The sequence below is a fragment of the Neolamprologus brichardi genome, chromosome 15 (assembly GCF_056152115.1).
Source record: "Neolamprologus brichardi isolate AB-2024 chromosome 15, ASM5615211v1, whole genome shotgun sequence".
NCBI classification, from domain to species: Eukaryota; Metazoa; Chordata; class Actinopteri; order Cichliformes; family Cichlidae; genus Neolamprologus; species Neolamprologus brichardi.
Window position 1 is genome coordinate 37,892,302 of NC_142118.1, and position 19,130 is coordinate 37,911,431.

The 19,130-nt window shown below is 41.7% G+C and overlaps 3 protein-coding genes across 5 annotated transcripts; 1 reads left to right on the forward strand and 2 right to left on the reverse strand.

Annotated features, from left to right (window-relative positions):
• Window positions 1-81: 81 nt before the first annotated feature.
• LOC102777835 (T-lymphocyte activation antigen CD80-like) lies at window positions 82-3,950 on the reverse strand. Its single transcript, XM_006791930.3, has 5 exons — window positions 3,488-3,950; window positions 3,089-3,412; window positions 2,068-2,346; window positions 1,420-1,590; window positions 82-317 (listed from the first exon to the last, which is right to left on the reverse strand). The coding sequence occupies exons 1-5, from the start codon at window positions 3,639-3,641 to the stop codon at window positions 253-255; spliced, it is 993 nt and encodes a 330-aa protein (XP_006791993.3). The 5' UTR covers window positions 3,642-3,950; the 3' UTR covers window positions 82-252.
• A 1,571-nt stretch (window positions 3,951-5,521) lies between these two features.
• On the forward strand, window positions 5,522-11,523 carry gtpbp6 (GTP binding protein 6). Its single transcript, XM_006791928.3, has 10 exons — window positions 5,522-6,224; window positions 6,503-6,640; window positions 6,718-6,788; window positions 6,877-7,007; window positions 7,110-7,180; window positions 8,848-9,006; window positions 9,106-9,314; window positions 10,704-10,852; window positions 11,004-11,156; window positions 11,231-11,523. The coding sequence occupies exons 1-10, from the start codon at window positions 5,825-5,827 to the stop codon at window positions 11,355-11,357; spliced, it is 1,608 nt and encodes a 535-aa protein (XP_006791991.2). The 5' UTR covers window positions 5,522-5,824; the 3' UTR covers window positions 11,358-11,523.
• Window positions 11,270-17,272, reverse strand: plcxd1.2 (phospholipase C, X domain containing 1, tandem duplicate 2). 3 transcript variants are annotated; one of them, XM_087852850.1, is made up of 7 exons: window positions 15,941-16,057; window positions 14,568-14,704; window positions 13,254-13,382; window positions 12,771-12,926; window positions 12,509-12,692; window positions 12,259-12,438; window positions 11,270-11,339 (listed from the first exon to the last, which is right to left on the reverse strand). In XM_087852850.1, the coding sequence occupies exons 1-7, from the start codon at window positions 16,020-16,022 to the stop codon at window positions 11,308-11,310; spliced, it is 900 nt and encodes a 299-aa protein (XP_087708976.1). In that variant the 5' UTR covers window positions 16,023-16,057; the 3' UTR covers window positions 11,270-11,307. The 3 variants fall into 3 exon arrangements, with proteins under 3 accessions (XP_087708976.1, XP_087708977.1, XP_087708975.1); XM_087852851.1 differs by lacking the exons at window positions 11,270-11,339; window positions 15,941-16,057 and adding an exon at window positions 17,219-17,272 and having other exon boundaries at window positions 11,391-12,438; XM_087852849.1 differs by lacking the exon at window positions 11,270-11,339 and having other exon boundaries at window positions 11,391-12,438.
• Window positions 17,273-19,130: the final 1,858 nt, after the last annotated feature.

The following is a 19,130-nucleotide window of genomic DNA, read 5'->3' on the forward strand; positions in this document are numbered from 1 at the left end:
TGTAAAAGAAACATGAATTCACCTCTCGTACACTTTTATAGATCTATGAAGTAAAAGAGGGCTTGGTGTCATTTTGGAAGTCTTTATTAAATCTTCAAATAGGTTCTCGCAAAAAACAAAAACTACACATAAAACAACCTCCAAGAATTGTTCTTGTACAGTATTTTAAAAACTATATTTAAATGGTAATTACAACAAACATATTTACACGTCACTGCTCTGTTGCTTCTGTTTTTAAGTGACCGTCAGGACTCAAACATCCGTCTCCCGTTGTTCCTGGTTCATCAGCTCGTCTTCCAACCTGACTTGATGCCGTCCTGATGGTGACAAATAAACAACCTGACAGCTCTGTTGTAGTTTCTCTTGTTTTGTGTCATATAAATACTTTTAAAAATGGTGGATGCTCATATTAAACAGGTTTTATACAGTGAGGTCAGTACAAGTGATTGCTGAGGGAAAAGCTCAGACTGTTCCAGGGTCTCCAAATCATCAGCTTAATGAGCTCTTTCAAATTGTATTTTACTCCAGTACAGTATAAACTTCCCTTTAAAAATCCTTTTAATAGTTCATAAAACTCTCAATGGTTTGGCCCCAGTACAGCAAGATGCCCTCAGATCAACACTCAAAACCTTTTGTGTTCACACAGGCTGACATTCAGCAGCTCATCACTCAATTATCCGTTTTCTTTCTGTTATCCAATCAGGGTCACGGAGGGCTGGAGCCAATCCCAGCTGACAGGGTGAAAGGCAGGGAACACACAGACGGCCAGTTTAGAATCACCAGTTAACCTGATCCCATTATGTCTTTGGACTGGAAGCCAGAGTACTCTGAGAGAACCCACACATGAACTCCACAAACGAAGGCCCCAGGTGGGATTTTAACCTACGACCTTCTTGCTATGTGGTGACCGTGTTAATCACTGCATCACTGTGCCGCCCTCAACACTGTAGTTTTTCTGTAAAGCTTTATTGTGAAGTTTTCACTGCCTTAAGGTATTTTAAACCTTCACAGGTTTTTATGTGTTTATCATTAAGCACATTGAGTTTATGTATAATTAAATAAACTGGATGTGATTTTCTACATCCAGCTCTGTGTGACGTCTCACAGAAGACGTTCCTAATGTTGTGATCTCAGGCACACGTCTCACAGCTTTATTAAAGGAGGCACAGATTTGCTTTGCAGCATGACAGCATGCTCGAACGTTCATCCAGACTCATATAAAAATAGAAACTAAGAGCCTCTTATCAGGGCATTTTTCCCAGAAGCTAAAACAGAATTTCCATAATTTCTCCATAAAGTCCACCAATAAAAAAGCTCCACAGGTTCCAGTCTGAAGGCAAAGGCTGCAAATATTTGATTTAACTATTTGCACTATTGTCTATTAAATTCACTGATAAACACACACATTGATCTGCTTACCTCTCTGTTGTTGTTTGTGCTCTTCCTTCTTCCTCTTGCTTATTTTGTCCAGGTGGATCTGATACGCCACTGCAGCTATCACCATGATCCCAACTACCACACACAGACCTGTGCTGTACATCCACAAGGCTGACGACGCTCGAGTCGTCACAGGCCTGACCTCCACTCCATCTGAGCAATCATCAGGAAAAAACAATAGTAAACATGTTTTCAGTGTGCCATAGAGCCAAGGCCAATAAATAAAGTGTCAATAAATAAATAACATCTGACTAAAAAAAAACCTGCAATAAAAAAACACTAAAGAAGAAGATTTAAAATCCAGAGTCCAAATCCATAGACTGTATTTAAAAGATGTACATCACCAAGGTGACTTTTAAAATTTTTGACTGATTGATTAACTGATTGATCCAAAAGTGATAAGATTTAAAAAACAAAACAAACTGTCTGTCTTTACATGTCAAACTAAAGCTTTCAAACATTCAAAGATGATAAAAACTGGACTGGTTTGCTAATGTTAACTAATATCAAACCAGTCAGACGCGTGACATTACCCAGTATAGGGAACCAGCTGATAGCAGAATTTGCTTAACTATGAGTTTCACAGATACGGAGAATCTGCTGTGTCTGAACACTAATGACTGCACTTACAGGTTGACATCACGGTTTGGTTCATAGATTGGTTATCAATGATGCACGACACAATGGAGTCGTCGGACATGTTGAGGGTCAAGTGGCTGGTGATGTTGTAGAGATTGTCTGGGAGTGATGTCATCTGAGTCCTCACCGACCCTGCGGGGGGCTCCTCGCTGTCGTTGATGAGCCAGTACACTGCAGGTGTGGGATAACCTCCAGTGGAGTGACACAGGAAGACCTTCTCATCGCCCTGCACTGCCTCTTCCTTCTCCAACTTTGGGGTGCTGAAACTGGCTGCAAACATATGTGTTGATTCTATATTTAGTAATATTTAGAATCTCTTTTCCTCCAGTAATTACATGAAAGAAGCTGAGGAATTAGAGAAAGCATTAAGACATTACTCATCATGGAAACAATGCCTCCAACACTCCCACAATATGATTGTGAATGTTTTCATGCAGCAGTTTATTGTTTTTTTCTAGTCATCTAACTACATATGGTACCTACAAATCATTACAGACACGTGTGGCGTGTTATAAATGTGCAGCAGTTTTGCTGAAACACATCTGAACTGTTACAATTCAGGTGTTTATATGATAAGATCATCTACCACTGATGTGAACAAGAGACAAACGTGACCTTATATCCGACGTAATTCAGAAACTCTGACTCCCATCTGGACTCAGGCAAAGAGGGAAGAAGAATCAATAATGTCTGTAACTGTGTTGGTGCAAAGTTAAAAGAAAACATGCACTCACTGCACCATAACGTATATTGAACTGGAACCTGAATGTTGTGTCTGTACATGAATACAGAGACTTTGGTCACAAACACATCTAGAAAACGTTCAATTTTGTTAATTAAAAAATCCTTAAAATACAAAAAAATTAAGTGTCTCGTGCTTAAAATTTCCTGCTTTTAACATGTCCTCATTCGATACTCCGACAAATTTTACAGCCGTGGCTGCCACCAACCACCAGAGACTGGACTTCTAAATATCCTTCTTCTGCTTCCCCCTGAATCCCGCGGGACTTACCTGCTGTCCTGAGGCATGCGGTGCACAGCCTGGCGCTCTGATTCTTCCCTAACACCATGAAAAGGCTGTAAGATGTTTGGTCTTCAACGGGACGAACCGCTGGCAGGTTTAAAGACACGTTTCCAGTCAGAGGAGCGTCAGCTGGGACTGCGACTCTGTTGTTGCTCCATGTCTCCACACTTCCATCGGGCTTCCATACCGACCTGAGTACCAACTCACTGTCTCTCATCCACTCAATGGTGACATTCTCGGAGTTGACTAACTCAGGGAGAGCGCAAGGCAGAGACACTGGCCGTCCCACGATCCCCAGAAAACAACTGTCATCTGCGCACAAAGAGGAGACACGCTATTTACTGTCATTGTGTCACCGTGCGATCTGCAGACAGTCAGGCATCTTACCCAAACAGGCGCACGAACTAAATAAACTCAACAGAAGTCCTGCGCGTAAAAGTGCCACCGGCGTCTCCGGATTTGGGCGCATTTGCGCACAAAAACTAGAAAATCGATCAACAGACGTTTTTCTCTTCAGCTTGAAAAAGCAAAACTCGCTCATTTCTGCGTAATTCAAATGTCAAACTTCACTTCCTCGTCCTCTGCTCGTTCCAACCCCGCGTACACCTCCAGCCTCATTATTGTCAGTCATGCGGCGGCCTGTAGTGCCATACCTGCTCTCGCTCCCTCTCTGTCTCTCTCTCTTTCTTGCGTCTTTTCTGAGTTAAAAACGTGCAAAAATACCGCTGAAGGATTTAAAAAATAAAACATAAAGTAGAAAAATAAAAAATCAAGCATAAAACTCGAGGACGGTTAGTTTCTGTCAGCAGTTTCTTCATTGAGCGGAAATTAGTGCGACCAGTTCACTTCATGTCAGGTAACACACACCCAAACACACGACACGAAACGTGATGACATCTGACTCTGTGACTCGACAGCATCTGGAGAAGAAGCTACAATCAAACTTCCTGTTATTGCGGTTACGCTTGTTTCATCCAGAGGAAACAAAACGAGTTTGTGTTTCATTCTTTCACCTGATCGTGAAACGGAGAGTATCGTAAAAGTAAAAGTAGTCATTACTTAAGTACTGTACTCGGTTCTAAGGTACTTGTAGTTTGCTTTCATTTTCTGCTAATTTAACGTGATGGACACGTTAATCTACACACAGTTATTATAATCAAAAACATTATTCTGAAACTCATTTTAATACTTGTGCCAGTAGATTACTTTGAGTGTTATTCAACCGCACTGGATGAAAGTACTTACTTAATATACTAACTTTACTTATGAAGTTTTAATTTACTTTTAATTTATTTAAACAGATCTATCTTTGTTTTATTTCTATTCTCCTCTGTACTTCTACTGCGCTTTACTTTGGATGGAAATATTGCACTTTGTGCTCCGTACCTTTTATTTAAAATCTTTGTTTATTGTTTTGGAAATTTCAAAATAAAAGTTTTTTTTTTTTTGTTTAATTATCAAAGAAAGTATCAGCAGTATCCAAGCAGTTAAAATAACCCAAAAACCTTAACGTGATAAACACAAAAATTAGTCAGTAATTATCTAGTAATGTCATTTTTATGAGTTTACATAATGACTTTTACTTTACTTGTGCCATTATTTACGACTTTTACTTCAGTAAAGAGTCTAAATACTTGTTTTATCACTTAAACAGATAATCAGTATAAAAATATTTGTGCAACATAATTTTTCATGTAAAATATCCATAATTAAGGCAAATGGTTTTAAATGAGCCCGGCAATTTTTCTGAACCAATTTTCTACTCTTTATTTATTTTTACACTTCACTTCAACTCCATTGCAAGACAAAAAATCCTGGTAACACCATTTTGCCTAAATGAAAGTGTGAATGCATGCTGTTTGTTCTAACATGCTGTCTGTCACTTTAATCTGTAAACGACAGTCTATAACTGTTGCTGTGTTTTTAGAAGCTTTGTGATTTTATTATATATATATATATATATATATATATATATATATATATATATATATATATATATATATATATATATATATATATATATATGAACTCAAACTAAGTGAAAATTAAATCGATGTGCAGTAACGTTTTAGGGGTGGAATAAATCACAATATTGTGAGTAAAATCAGCATACCTAAAGACACTGTGAATATAAATATTAAAACTGTTTTTAAATAACCTTAAACTCTTATTTTGACAATCAGCTGTATGAATTTCTAATTGTGTTTTAGAAAATTGTGGAAACATAATTACAGAGGAAATGACGCAAACAGGAACTACTGGTAGTCATACTCACATCCCCGGGTTTAGTCTTCCAGGAAACATTTTCATCCAGACTGGATCAAAAAAAATCTTATTGCGCTATTTTTCAAGCGAATAATCTTAAATGTAAATGAAGTTTCATCCCGTTCAGGTGACTCTGTTTAGCTTAAAATCCTTTATTGACGGCAAATTTGTCGTTTAGTGCGAACTCATGGAGGAAATGCTACCTGGAAGGCAAAACGCGGGGACCAAAAAACCCAAAAGCCCCACGAAACTCAAAACACAGCAACTCAGCGGCTGATCCTGGTGTCCTTTCGGTCATAAACAGTCATAGTCCAACTTTTTGTATATTTACTAAGATAAATTATGTTTTCTAAACCAAACAGGAAGTGTGATCTCTACAGGTGAGCCTGTAGAGGAACAACGTCAGCAGCGCGCGTGTGTGAACTGCAGTGATCCACGTTGTGTGAACTTCAGGGTTTGATGAGCTTCCTGACAGCCCTGAGGAGGATTAGCTCGTGGATGCCCGTCCTGCAGCGATCCTGCACGAGGAGCTGTCAGATAGGGGCACGAGCCACCTGCAGACTGCTGCATACACCTCATCACGCACATGCAGTCAACACCTGTCCGCGCCAGAGAGGGCCAACAAGCCTGCAGACCAGGGCATTTGGGCTCTCCGCGTTCAGGCTGAAGAGCACAGATGACCTCAGCAGCAGCAACGGGTTTCACGAGGAGGGCGAGGATGAAGATTTCTTGGAGGACAGCGAGGTGGAGGAGCTGTTCCAGCAGCAGATTCCTGCAGGCATCGGAGAGGGACAGCACAGGGTGTTCATCGTCCACCCAGATGTGAAGTGGGGAAGCAGGAAACAGCATCTGACTACAGGTAACAGCACACACATGCTCAGATGAGCCAGATGGAAAAAGTAGATTTAAATGTATGTTTTTCCTTATTTTCCGACTAATGCAGGTGTCATATTAAACACTGCTAGAGCTCCGCCCATGTGCTGTTTAAAGCTTCTGTTTGTGAGAGGCAAGAAGAAGAAAGTCTGGCAGGCTGCAGTGAGAGCATTTTTAAGGCAATTATCCTGAGCTACGATTGCTCTCCAAGAACAAAGATACACCAGTAGAGATTATCACAAGTTTGCACCGTTACATTTGCAGCTGAGCTGATGATGGCCGAGGCTGAGGGGCTTGTGAACACCTTGGAGAACTGGACTGTGGTGGACAAGATGATCCTCTCCACCAAGACTCCAGAGAAGAAGAGGATATTTGGGAAAGGGAACTTCCAGACTCTCACAGGTATGATCCACTCCGGTGAATCAGAAGGTCTAGACCAAGTGCTGCTTACATGTGAATTACCTGATGTTTCCCTGCAGAGAGAATCAGGCAAACAGCAGGAATCACTGCTGTGTTTGTCAATGTTGAGCGTCTGACTCCTTTGTCTGAGGTGAGCATGTCTGAAAACTCTGGCTGTGTTGGATGAAAGCTTTCTTTTGTTGATTCTTTCTTTCTTTTTCTTACTCGTTTCTGTTTAGAGGGACTTTGAGGAAGTCTGGGGGGTCAAAGTGTTTGACAGATACTCAGTAGTCCTCCACATTTTCCGCTGCAACGCCAGAACCAAAGAAGCCAAGCTTCAGATCTCACTGGCAGAGATCCCTCTGTTAAGGTACCTTACACTGCTACCTGTGGGTGGGTTGTAAAATGTTTCAGTCTGATATGATGATGCCTTCCTATCAGTGTTAAGTCACATTTGGTACTTTAATGGCAGATCACGGCTGAGAAATGAAATGGCAAACTTGGATCAACAGGGCGGAGGATCGAGATACATTGGCGGATCAGGTGATGCAGCATCCACAGTGGAAACGAGTCTACCTGTGTGTATGGAAGTCTCTTTTTGATTGGTTGTTACCAATACTGTATATAAATCATGGACATAATATCTGGTTCTGAGTCCATAAAGCCCTTACACCGATTACTCACATTGAAATAACTTATTTTATATTGTTTCCAGTTAATTAAAATAACTCTAATCTCTAATAGTATAATAAACTCTAACAACTTTTTAATCATATGCAGCATAGACATTTTTACACCTAGTATAAAAGTTTTCAGACAAGGTTTGATATCAGATTTAAGTAGGGATGGGTACTGGTATCTGGTTCTGACATAAACGATAGTAACCAGACCGAAAAGCAGCGCACATTTCGGTGCTTTATTTTCCTGAGCTGTCACACACTTTAGATTCTAGCCAATCATTTTACGTTTCCGAGGATAGTAGGCGGGTCCAGGTACGTACGTTCTTTTAGAGCAGAGCTACAGATTAAAAATGCCCAAGGCGAAGCGGTCAAAGTCTGGCTGTACTTCACAGCAAAAGATGCAAACTCAGCAGCTGCAACAAGTGCTTTAAGCTGATACTGTGATACTGTCAAAGGAGGTAACACCTCAAATCTGATGAAACACCTGGCGACGCATAGCGTTTTTTTAAAAGCAGAGAAATGCGCCGTATTTGATAGCTTGCTGCGAGACCTCACACCGAGCACATCTACTGCGGGTGTGGTGCCTGTTATCGACCCGGAGTTAGCAACATCCCCCAAAAACCCGAAGAGGAGAGTCCTGGCCCCTAGCCCTGCCAGTGTAGCAGAAATGATGAGGATGATGATGCAGCAGCAGCCGTTCTTCTCTGCGTGAGTAGCTTCATGTTGTTCGTGTGTAATTTACGTTGAGTAGGCTAACCACGTTATTACATTAATGCATGTAAGGTGAACTAGCAAACACCATCATAGCTACATGCGGCTGTCTTCTTGTTTGATGGCAGATACTCCCTTCACCCTGGACAAAAAGGCTAAAATGACCAAAGAAAAAGTGGAAAACAGTTAAACATGAGAGGTTTTTGGACAAAGTTTGTGTTTTTTCCATTGTTTAAGCTGCTTCCAGCCAAGAGTGATACCATATATGCCCCATAGCTGCAGAAAAGGCTAACATTGTTATCTTTTTACAAAAAACCAGCTGAACATGAGAGGTTTTTGGACCAATTTTGTGTTCTCCATTCTTTAAGCACCAGTTTGAGCACCGTTTAAGCACCGGCACCGTTTCAAAACATGTACATCACATGTAAGGTGGTAACCACTACACCATGGAGCTACCTTCTGCTTCACAAACCATGCCAGGACAATTTTAATAATATATGATCAGTTTTCTTCAATTTGGATCTGATACAGTTTTATGTTCGTGCCATTATTGAGGCATGCGTCTTATTCCCATAGTTTGCAATCTTTCTAACGGCCAGCAGGGGGCATCAGGTCTGGTTTGAGCTTCAGCTTCAAACACAATTGGCTTTACGATCAATCTTATCGACCACTTTGTAACATCATGGCGGCTAAGTCCATCTTTTATATACAGTCTATTTGCGAAATAGGAAGTGAGCATTAGGCGCTCCTGCAGTGGCTGTGATATTTGTATCTGGAAAATGCTGGAAAATGATGATATAAAGTCTCTGGTCCTTTCAGGAGAGACGCTGTACGAGATCCAGCAGAGGCTGTTGAAAGAGCGGGAGATAAAGATCCGCTCGGCGCTGGAAAAACTTCGGAAAAAGAGGCACCTCCTGCGATCTCAGCGTAAACACAGGGAGTTCCCCGTCGTCTCAGTGTTGGGATACACCAACTGTGGTGAGACGACCAGTAAAAAAGCAGATTGTTTTCATATAAAGTGTTAAATGTTAAAGCATCCACAACAGCGACACATTTCTCCTGATTTCATCTGTCCAGGAAAAACGACTTTGATCAAAGCTCTGACGGGGGACGCCGGCCTCCAGCCCAGGAACCAGCTTTTTGCAACACTGGACGTTACCGTCCATGCCGGCCAGCTGCCGAGTCACATGACCGTTCTGTACGTGGACACCATTGGCTTCCTGTCCCAGCTGCCCCACCAGCTCATCGATTCATTCTCTGCCACCCTGGAAGATATTAAGCACTCGGTACGTAGCAAACCGAGGTTTATCACATACTCACTGCAGGAGTAAAACTGAGAACTAAAACGAGGTGTGGAAAACATTTTAGCGATCCAACATAAAAATCTAAACTTGGCGTAAACAGTGTTGGGGAGTAACAGAATACATGTACCGCCGTTACGTATTTAAAATACAAAATATGAGTAACTGTATTCCGTTACAGTTACCGTTTAAAAAGGTGGTATTTAGAATACAGTTACTTTGTTGAAATAAATGGATTACACAGCGGTACTTCCCTGTTTCATATTGTGGCGGGTCAGGACTGTTTGGGTTTTGTTTGACAGCTACGTTCTGTTGTTCCAGGCGGCAGCGTTACGGTTGCCATGGTTACAGGGTGACGCTCTCTCTCTGCGTGTTTCCTGGGTGAGAGAGGCCTTTTTGTTGTTGTTGTGCTAAGCTAACAGGCAGAATGCTACAGGTATAGCTCTAAAGAATGTAGCATCATGGGCAGTGTAGTCCGTGCTGCAGGGAGAATGGACTGCCATACACGTTATGTGTCTGTGAGCGAGGGAGGGAGAAAAAGGAAAAGTACGAGCTGTCATCGAGCAGAAACGGGAGCTGGAAGCATGTAAATATAATAATAACCACTGCAGCCAAGAAGAGAGCCTGACGAGCCCAGCTGAAAGTAAGCTATTAAGACTCGACTGTACACCGTGTTCGTGTTTTCCTCTGAAACAATAAGTTCTGTTGGAGCAGCCTTTCAACGCCTCTCTCTGTCTCTGCTAGCAAAGTTGACCCAGACAACAAAGTAAAGCTAGTTTTCAGCTACGAGCCCGACACGAACCCACCGTATTAGCCAGAGGTCCCTTTACTACGGTTCGGAGCCACGGACCTTCAGTAACAGTAATAAATCACAGCAATAGTACATTCATGTAGTTGTAAACAGCATGATAATATATTAAGTAATCCAAAGTATTCAGAATACGTTACTCTCATTGAGTAACGTAACAGAATACGTTACAGAATACATTTTGGGGCATGTAATCTGTAATCTGTAATGGAATACATTTTAAAAGTAACCTTCCCAACACTGGGCGTAAACAATAAAAAATAAAACAGTTCAGGCTGTTGATACAGGAAAGGATGATGCATTCATTCTGTCTCTAACCTCTGAATGTCGCAGCCGACATCAAGCCATGTGTTTCCACTTGTCTGTTGTCCAGTTTCGGTGCGCTTGTGTGACTTTGTTAACTGTTCGTGTCAGTCGAAGCAGCCACACCATCGTAAGCTTTAATTAAATTTAAATTCACCCCTGAATAAAAACTGTAGGGGCCAAGCCGACTTTTAACGTCTTCTAACTGCTGTAAAGTTGCACATTTTAAAACGGGAGACTGTGGTTGTTTCTCATCATTTCAGGATCTTCTGATTCATGTTAGAGACATCAGCCATCCAGAGACGGCGAATCAGAAGGTGAACGTGCTGAATGTCCTGAAGAACCTGCAGATGCCCGACAGGCTGATGAACTCCATGATAGAGGTCCACAATAAAACTGATCTCATCACCAAGTGAGGGCAAAAACCAGCTCACATACCACTGTCATCATCAGCAGATATATACAGTAACTTCCATCAGGACCTGCTTATAATGTACTACATTATTATTGGTATTATGGCTGACATCATATTTCTGACCTGTTTTGTTATGGTTGTCTCTCAGTTACGAGTCTGCAGAGCCCTCTGCTCTGCCGATATCAGCCCTGGAGGGGAGGGGCTTGGAGCAGCTGAAGGAAGCAGTGGAGGAGGAGATCTTAAAGGCTACGGGGAAACAAATTTTAGATCTCAAAGTTAACCTGAACTCTCCTCAGTTAAGGTGGGATTGTCTGTGTCAGCGTGTCGTTTGGATCAATGGAGCACGTGTGGTAACATGTGTATACTTTTCCACAGCTGGCTGTACAAAGAGGCCATCGTCCAGGACGTGCAGGTGGATGCAGACGAAGGTTCAGCCGTTGTCAAGGTCATCATCAGCACCGCTGCTCACGGGCGCTACAAGAAGCTGTTTGGAAGCAGATGAGAGGGGAGGAAGTAAAGATGGACTGTACCTCAGTTAAAGAAAAGACTGTTTTTACTGTACAGTTAAAATATATAATGATACAAATGTGTTACAATGTTTTCTTGTAAAAACTCAGATTGCACAAAGATTCAGATGCACGAATAAACCGCGAGAGATAAAAGACAAACTTCAGATGGCTCAGTTTCAGAGTTTCTTCTCTTTCTACACACCTGCTGTGAAAACCTTCTGTTTGCGACCGGCAGCCAGTCCGAAGAAAGTTGGCTAAAGGGGGAGGGGCTAAAACAGCTTGTTTTTATGGTAAACTGAGGGTTTCACGAAACCACTCTAGTCGAGTATAGGAATAAAAAGGTTGTAATAAAATGGTAAATGGCTTGTATTTGTAAAGCGCTTTACTAGTTCCTAAGGACCCCAAAGCACTTTACACATCCAGTCATCCACACATTCACACACTGGTGATGGCAGCTACATTGTAGCCACAGCCACCCTGGGGCGCACTGACAGAGGTGAGGCTGCCGGACACTGGCGCCACCGGGCCCTCTGACCACCACCGGTAGGCAACGGGTGAAGTGTCTTGCCCAAGGACACAACGACCGAGATTGTCCAAGCCGGGGCTCGAACCGGCAACCTTCCGATTACAAGATGAACTCCCAACTCTTGAACCACAATCGCCCCATAATAATAATAAGTAATAAGCATGAGTTCATGAGTTGATGTTGAGGCAGACAGAAGTAACAGTTCTTTCAAGTCTTAGTGGAGACAAAAAATCACGTAAACTGCGAGACAGCGAGGAACACAGGAAATGAGGTTTGTTGTGGCTAATAATGCTTTTTCATCCGTCTGGAGTTCTTCCGGCAAAGTTTCTGGTTCAGTGCAATCACGGCAGAGCAGAGCGGCAGCGAACCCACGAAGTCTCCCGCGATGATGTTGAGGCTCCTGGCGTCTGATCCGGGACTCTGCTCCTCAAGCCATGTCCTCAAATGCTCCCAGTTGCTGTGGGTGAGCGTCCGCAGGGATTCCTTCTGGTTCTTGGTGATGTAACATCTGTCAGCTGTCAGGTTCAGGCCGGACACAAAGAAGCCCTCTGAGGAGAGAAAACTGAGCTTTTAGCCGATGAAGCGCATCCATATCTAATCTCTACAGTCCAAACTCACCTGGACGTCCCAGGTCTTTGTGCCAGTCCAAGTAAGTCATGACTCCATGTGCTCTGCGCTGGTTGGCCCACCAGTAAGGGACGGGCGGCCACAGCTCCTGATGTCTCACTGCGAGCTGGCATTCATAGGAGAGGATGACCTGGTAACCCGACGCCCACAGACTCCGCAAGGTCAGCGCCGATTCCTGTGGAGGACCAGCGGGCCACTCTTACTGCACCAGACATTTTTGTACCATAAATCACCTGCAGAGAGACGAGCTCACCTTCTGGGGACACAGCTTAGAGCCAAACAGTCTCTTCAGGGACCAAATGAATGATTCGTGGCATTTGTCATCCATTCCTTCAAAATGGCTGCAAGCGAGGATAACGATCTCCTTCGGGTGAGCCTCGAGCCAAGCAGCAACAGACTCGAGTGTTTCCTGTTAAATAGGATACTCACTGTAACTACCAGAAGAGCCGGACTTACGCTTTTAAAAGTAAACCGAACCCTTTAAGCTCTTTGTAGAAATCTCCACCTCAAAATAAACTGACGTTCAAAGAACTCCAGCAGAAACGGAGATTTGAATTTTTGCCTGATAAAATCTGTACCAGCTGGTAAATACTGATATTGTGTAAAAGACTTTCTATTGCATCTCAAAATAATATAATCCAACAGAAATGAGATCTATTTAGGTGCAGCAGAAATAAAAAAGTGCAGTAGTGATTTGTTTTTGATAATAACACTAACTGTCAGGTGCTAAACTCACCAGTACGGTCACATGAGTGTATATGACGTGTGTGAAGTACAAGTCGCTGGACGGGTCGTTTGGTTTGTGTGCAACACGAAGGTCAAAGTACCGAATCCCCATTGAAAGCTGCTCTTCGATGGTTTTATCCTGACAGGAAAGAGGTCAACATGATTTCCTGATGGAGGCGTTTCAGTGATATCTCAACATTTACATCAGACGTCCTGGATTCAACGACCTCGTCATCAACACCACCTCCCATTTTTGCTGCATTCATTTCAAACAAGTTTTCGACTAATTTCGGTTTACTCCACATGCTTCCATCCAGCTCACCTGTTTCTGTACTTTATCTAACACTCATTTTCTACATCATAACCAGTTTAAACTATTTATCATTTGCGTTTAGATACAAATGATATATTTTTATCTAGATGTCCAGCACCGTGCCTGACAGTTGGCACGATGACCAAATATGACGCTGATCCAGAAATCTTGTGGTTTGTTCAGATGCAGCTTTGCCATATTCTTATAAGAGAGAAGGTTTCTCCTCCCAAACAGCCTTTTTCTCATTTGTTATCCTGAACTTCAACGATTAACATGCTAACTGAGGCCTGTTGAGTGTGAGATGCAGCTCTTGGGCTTTCTGTAGTTTCTCTGAACGTTGCAGAGTTTGACACTGACGGAAATTTGAAGGGATGTCCAGCTGTTGGCAGCTGTTTTGCATGTTTTTAATGTGGGAATAATCTGTCAACACACACCTGCATGTTCCAGACCAGGAAACTGTCAGAACTTCTGCTTTTACAGAGACACTCACGCATGCTGATGCTCAGTTAATAAAGTTCATTTGATTAGCTCGCACCTGCCAGGCCTTTTATTTCCTACAGCAGCAGTAACTGTGAAAGTGTATCGCTGCACTTTTTCTTTTTTCTCGATTAGTTCAGCTGATTTTTTTAGACCTTGGCTGCTGATCCTGGTCTGTAAATACATTTACAAAGCACACTGAGTAGTTAAGAACTTTTTTGGCATATAAACAGCATTTTGTACTACAATCAATATTTGTACAGCAACACTGGATCACATGACATATGTGAAAGCTCAAATCTGTGGAGTGTTTAAATGGTGGAGTGTATTTCTTCTCATGTTTGCTTTCTATCATCAACTTACAGTCTTTCTGTCTGCAGCCAACAACTTTTTAAAATATGTATATTAAGAAAACCAAAGAACCTGTTTAACTTTGGACCGTCTCGTCTCAGCACCCACGGCACTGACTTCTCAGTTGTCCTCACACCTTTGCCGACATAGTGACAGCGCAGTGGTTGTATTTTCAGTGCCTACCTGTGTGGTGGCCCATCTAAAAATGGCCGGCCTTGTGAAGCAGCTAAAAACTCCATCCAGGAGCCGGAAACAGTCCGACTCAGCCCTGACCAACGGGGAGTTTATGTCCAGGCAGTAGCTCATGGCATCGTGGCTTCCTACAGGAACACATTCAAGTTTTAAAAGTAAAGAAACTGGTTTGTGCTGCAAGTTGCTTCAAAAAAATTCTTACTTGCTTGTTTATCTGATAAATGTTGACTTTGTTGTTTACTGTGTGTGATCGTGACTGTTTTGTGTAACTGTAACAATCCCAGTCTGAATTGTTGTCCAGTGGTAAAAGAAGATCATTTACTTCAGTGAAAGTAACAATACCAGAGTGTAAAATATGTATGTAAATATTGTATTTGTGAGTGAAAATATAAAAAGAATATCAGAGAAATGTAATTAAATTAAAACAAAAAACAAAAAACAATGTTCCCAGTGAGGGGAGCCCCAAAGGTCAGGGTCACCAGGTCGAACTTCACACATCGAGTCATGTTTTGTAAAACTGAAAGAATAACAAACAACACAAGCAAAAACACGATAAGTTTGTAAAGACTCAGCTTCACATGAAAATGATTTTTCAAACAGGGTTTGAAGATGTCGATGGTGAGGTGGTGGTTGGTGAGGTCAATTCAATTCAATTCAATTCAATTCAATTTTATTTATATAGCGCCAAATCACAACAAAAGTCGCCTCAAGGCGCTTAACTGTCCCAGAGTTCAGTGTCGCTACAACAAAGGCCCGATGTCCTCTATACCTTAATCTGTTTCTCAGTAAAGGCCAGAAGCATCCAGCCAGCTGACAACAATGATCTTTTGGGAGTGTGCATAGTTTAAAAACCAGAAAGGTGAGGCAGGGCTAACCCATCCAGTGACTTAAAAACCAACAATGAAATCTATGACGCGCTGGGAGCCAGTGTGAAGGAGCCAAAACAGGGGAAATGTGGTCTGGTTTGCATGTCTGTGAATATGCAGAGTTTTAAACCACAAAGACAACACATTTCTTACACTGCATATAAATAATAAAAATATAAAGTAGTTGTGAAATAAGTTTAGTGGAAGGAAAAGTCTAGTATTGAAGTACACATGTAAAGTAGAATAAATAGTACTAACATAAAGTATTACCAGGTATTACTTCAGTAAACGTATTTAGTTATTTTCCATTGGTAGATGGATATTGTATTAAATTGTAACACTGATGCTTTTGATATTTTTGTGTTTAAAGCGCTTTAAAATTTCAGGTGACTGTCAACATATTTAAACACAGAAATACGACAATTACATGACTGTTGGCTGCGCTGTGCGTCTATACATTCACGAGGAATCCTAAAAGAGTCAAATGTGCGGATGTACCTGGGATGGCCAGGTGTGTGAGAGGAAAGTCCCACAGCTCTTCAGGTAAGGCTGACATCCAGTCCCGGCAGTTCGCATCCATGTCGCTCAGTCACTCAGTTATTGATCCGATAGATCTGTTCCGAGTGATCGATGCGCTTTTAGTCCCCTGTGCGCTGATCTTTAAACTAAGCTACTACATGAGACAGAGGAGGAGGGACTCAGGAAAACCTTTAATTTCCTGGTTTCCACTGACAGCTCAGTCATATGTAGATAATTTAGGGACATTTGGAAAAGTCTCCGAAAACTTTCGTAGCAGCGTCGTTTCTTTGAAGTCACCACGAGTTCCCCAAATAGGAAGTTTTGAGCGACACGTCATTTTTATATTTGTTGGTCAATGTTTATAAATCGCTTTAGTTTTTTTTAATGGTGGACCAAGAGCCGCCCCACTGTTACTTACGGCAGTTCAGCCGGTGGCACAGCAGAGGGCGCTCGGGAGGTAAACTCAATGGCGCTAAACAGCGAAAATTATAATTGTTTTTTTTGCTTTAAGACACCTTACACACATACAAGAACAGTAGTCGACGAAAAGGTAAATAACACAAGACTCGTATCTTTTAGTTTTCCTACACGGAAGCAGATTTTGGCCATTAAAACGTTAATCGTCTTCTAATGCATGCTGATTGGTCCATTGGGGATTTACGGCAGGCCAGGACTCTCTTGGCGGGATCCGCTTGAAACGGGTTGAAACTAGACGTTAAAATCGTAGTTACAACACCAGAGAAACACCCATGCACGTATACAAACAAACTGAACCACACTGAAGGTGACTGCTATCGGAAACTGCTGCTCGAAATTCTCAGCGACTTCATGCCTGAAATGAAAATGGCGGGTGCCGTACAGTGGCCTGTGGTGCTGTGACGTCCCAAATACCAAAACTGTACTCGAGACCGGGAAATAAATAATAATTATTAAATTAATAAATGAATGAATAAATAAATAAATAATGTCGCTAACAGGCTTCACAGGATCCACCAAATTTGCATTAAAACTCGCGTACAGCACGAAATTTGCATTAAAACTCGCGTACAGCACGAAATTTGCATTAAAACTCGCGTACAGCACGAAATTTGCATTATTAGGCCACAGCTTGACTGGACCATTCACCCCGGTGTTTGTAGGAAACAGCACGTTTTTATTTTATTGCAGTCACCAGGCCCTGCCAGGTTCCAGCTGCTGAATAACTGTAGTAAAAATCTAATTATATTAATAACTCAAACAAGAAAAAATGGCACAAACCTCTCAGTGGGTACTGAATCATAAATGTTAGCACATGGTTTTCCTAAGCGGCCTGTGCTTTTTATTTAAGTGGGTTTTTTTTGTTGTTGTTGACTTGCCTGGTTCAAGGTTACTTTGAGTCACTGCACCACCTTGTGGTCTAAACGGGTATTACACAAAGCGCATTTCAGCCCCACAACTTCATGTTTTGAACATGAAACTTTTAAACAGTTATTTGTTTGAAATTTGTTCATCGCTTTAGTGAATTTTAGAGGGTTTTTACACTATTTTAAATACATTAATTTACAATAGGTACCTTTTAAAATAAAAAACCATGGTATTCCTAAGAATGATCATTTGTGACACACATGTGTAGTGTGACACAGATGAGACCCAGATCTTGTAAAATGTATTAATACATCTTTTTTAAAATGAACTTCAGATAATGTTTTCTTACATATGTGTCTGCAATATGACTCGGTATGTGGGAGTTATCATGAGGACAAGTTACTACTGAGGGTAAATCTTTTCCCACGTGTCACGTGGCCTTCTCATCTCGGCTTGTAGTTCAGAGTTACAGCAAAATCTTTTCTGATGTTTTGCGTGAACATCTGATGAGATCTTTGTGGATTTTCATGCAGCATGTTAGTTTATTGCTTTCACCAAATTTCTTTCTCAAAAAATTGCAGAACTATGGCTTCCTGTTTGTGTGGACTCTCTGGGACCTCCTGTTCCAGACTGGAGTTCCTTTCGGGTCATACAGGTGAGAAGTGGGAACTTTCTCTTCCTTACAGGCGTGTTGCTGTGGGAGTTCTTAAAAAAGACAGAGAAATACATGATTAAAACACAAATCTGGACAAATATATTTAAAATGAAATCTGGGAGCTCTGTGGTTCTGCACACAGTTTTGTTTGCAAAGCTCACAATGAAACCACTTTATGAATAATCATAATCTTATGAACCCTTACTAGCAATACTGTGGCTTTGGGTGATGCATGGGTTTAACTGCTAAGTGTCCAGATGTTCTTGCCAGCCTTTATGTTTCCCTGCATATGTGCACAATACCTGTTAATTTGAACTTTGATGAGCCGGCATTTCTTTTAATCCATGACTGTAGAGCAGGGAGGTGTAATTGGAAGGTAGGTGGTTCAAACTCTGGCTGCTCTGGTCAAAGTGTCCTAACCGCCCCCAAAAAAGCACAGAAAAAGTCCATTTACTATTACATAATCTCTTCAGCCTGTGTCCTGAGTCTGCAGCAGGGTGTGGTGTGCCCAAAACACCTCACCTAGTGCAGGGGGCATTCTAGCTGCTTCTTTTGATATGGATTAGTCCCAGCTCTACTTTGAGTCAGCATCCTGATCAAACCCTCAGCTGCCCATAAAAATCATGAACAAATAAACCCCACGTTTCCAAAAAACAAACAAACAAAAAAAAAAACATGAACTCTTGATTTGATGGGTGGGTGTATCGGGTACCGCATTGGAATGGTTTAAATTCTATTTGTCAAATCAATCTTTCTCTGTGGCTACCTCTAAGTTCAGATCCTCTGCCAGCTCTCTTGCCTATGGGGTGCCTCAGGGCTCTGTCTTGGGACCATTATGGTTTTTGTTGTATTTACTCCCTCTTCTGCAACTTCTTAGCTCTTTCTCTGATATTTCATATCATTGTTATGCAGATGATATTCAGCTATATATCTCTTTTAGGCCACCTGATGTTTCTAAGCTCCAAATCCTGCAGTCCTGCTTAGATTCTGTTAGAGATTGGCTGGCTGGTAATCACCTTCAACTAAATGCTGATAAAATGGAAGTCATTGTCTTTGCTCCTGAGAAATTTGTTCCCCTCGTGGTTAAAAATACATTACATTTCATCCAGCTCTGACGCTGGACACACACGTTAAATCTTTGGTTCGCTCTTGTTTTTACCATTTAAGAAA

Coding starts and splice junctions, on each gene's coding strand:
- LOC102777835 (XM_006791930.3), bottom strand. CDS start 3,641: ATGAGCGAGTTTTGCTTTTTCAAGCTGAAGAGAAAAACGTCTGTTGAT. Junction 1,591..2,067: donor CCAAACCGTGATGTCAACCT/GTAAGTGCAGTC, acceptor ATGATTGCTCAG/ATGGAGTGGAGGTCAGGCCT. Junction 318..1,419: donor GCACAAACAACAACAGAGAG/GTAAGCAGATCA, acceptor TGTCACCATCAG/GACGGCATCAAGTCAGGTTG.
- gtpbp6 (XM_006791928.3), top strand. CDS start 5,825: ATGAGCTTCCTGACAGCCCTGAGGAGGATTAGCTCGTGGATGCCCGTC. Junction 6,225..6,502: donor GAAACAGCATCTGACTACAG/GTAACAGCACAC, acceptor TTACATTTGCAG/CTGAGCTGATGATGGCCGAG. Junction 6,789..6,876: donor GTCTGACTCCTTTGTCTGAG/GTGAGCATGTCT, acceptor GTTTCTGTTTAG/AGGGACTTTGAGGAAGTCTG.
- plcxd1.2 (XM_087852849.1), bottom strand. CDS start 16,022: ATGGATGCGAACTGCCGGGACTGGATGTCAGCCTTACCTGAAGAGCTG. Junction 13,383..14,567: donor TTAGATGGGCCACCACACAG/GTAGGCACTGAA, acceptor CTTTCCTGTCAG/GATAAAACCATCGAAGAGCA. Junction 12,693..12,770: donor CTAAGCTGTGTCCCCAGAAG/GTGAGCTCGTCT, acceptor GGTCCTCCACAG/GAATCGGCGCTGACCTTGCG.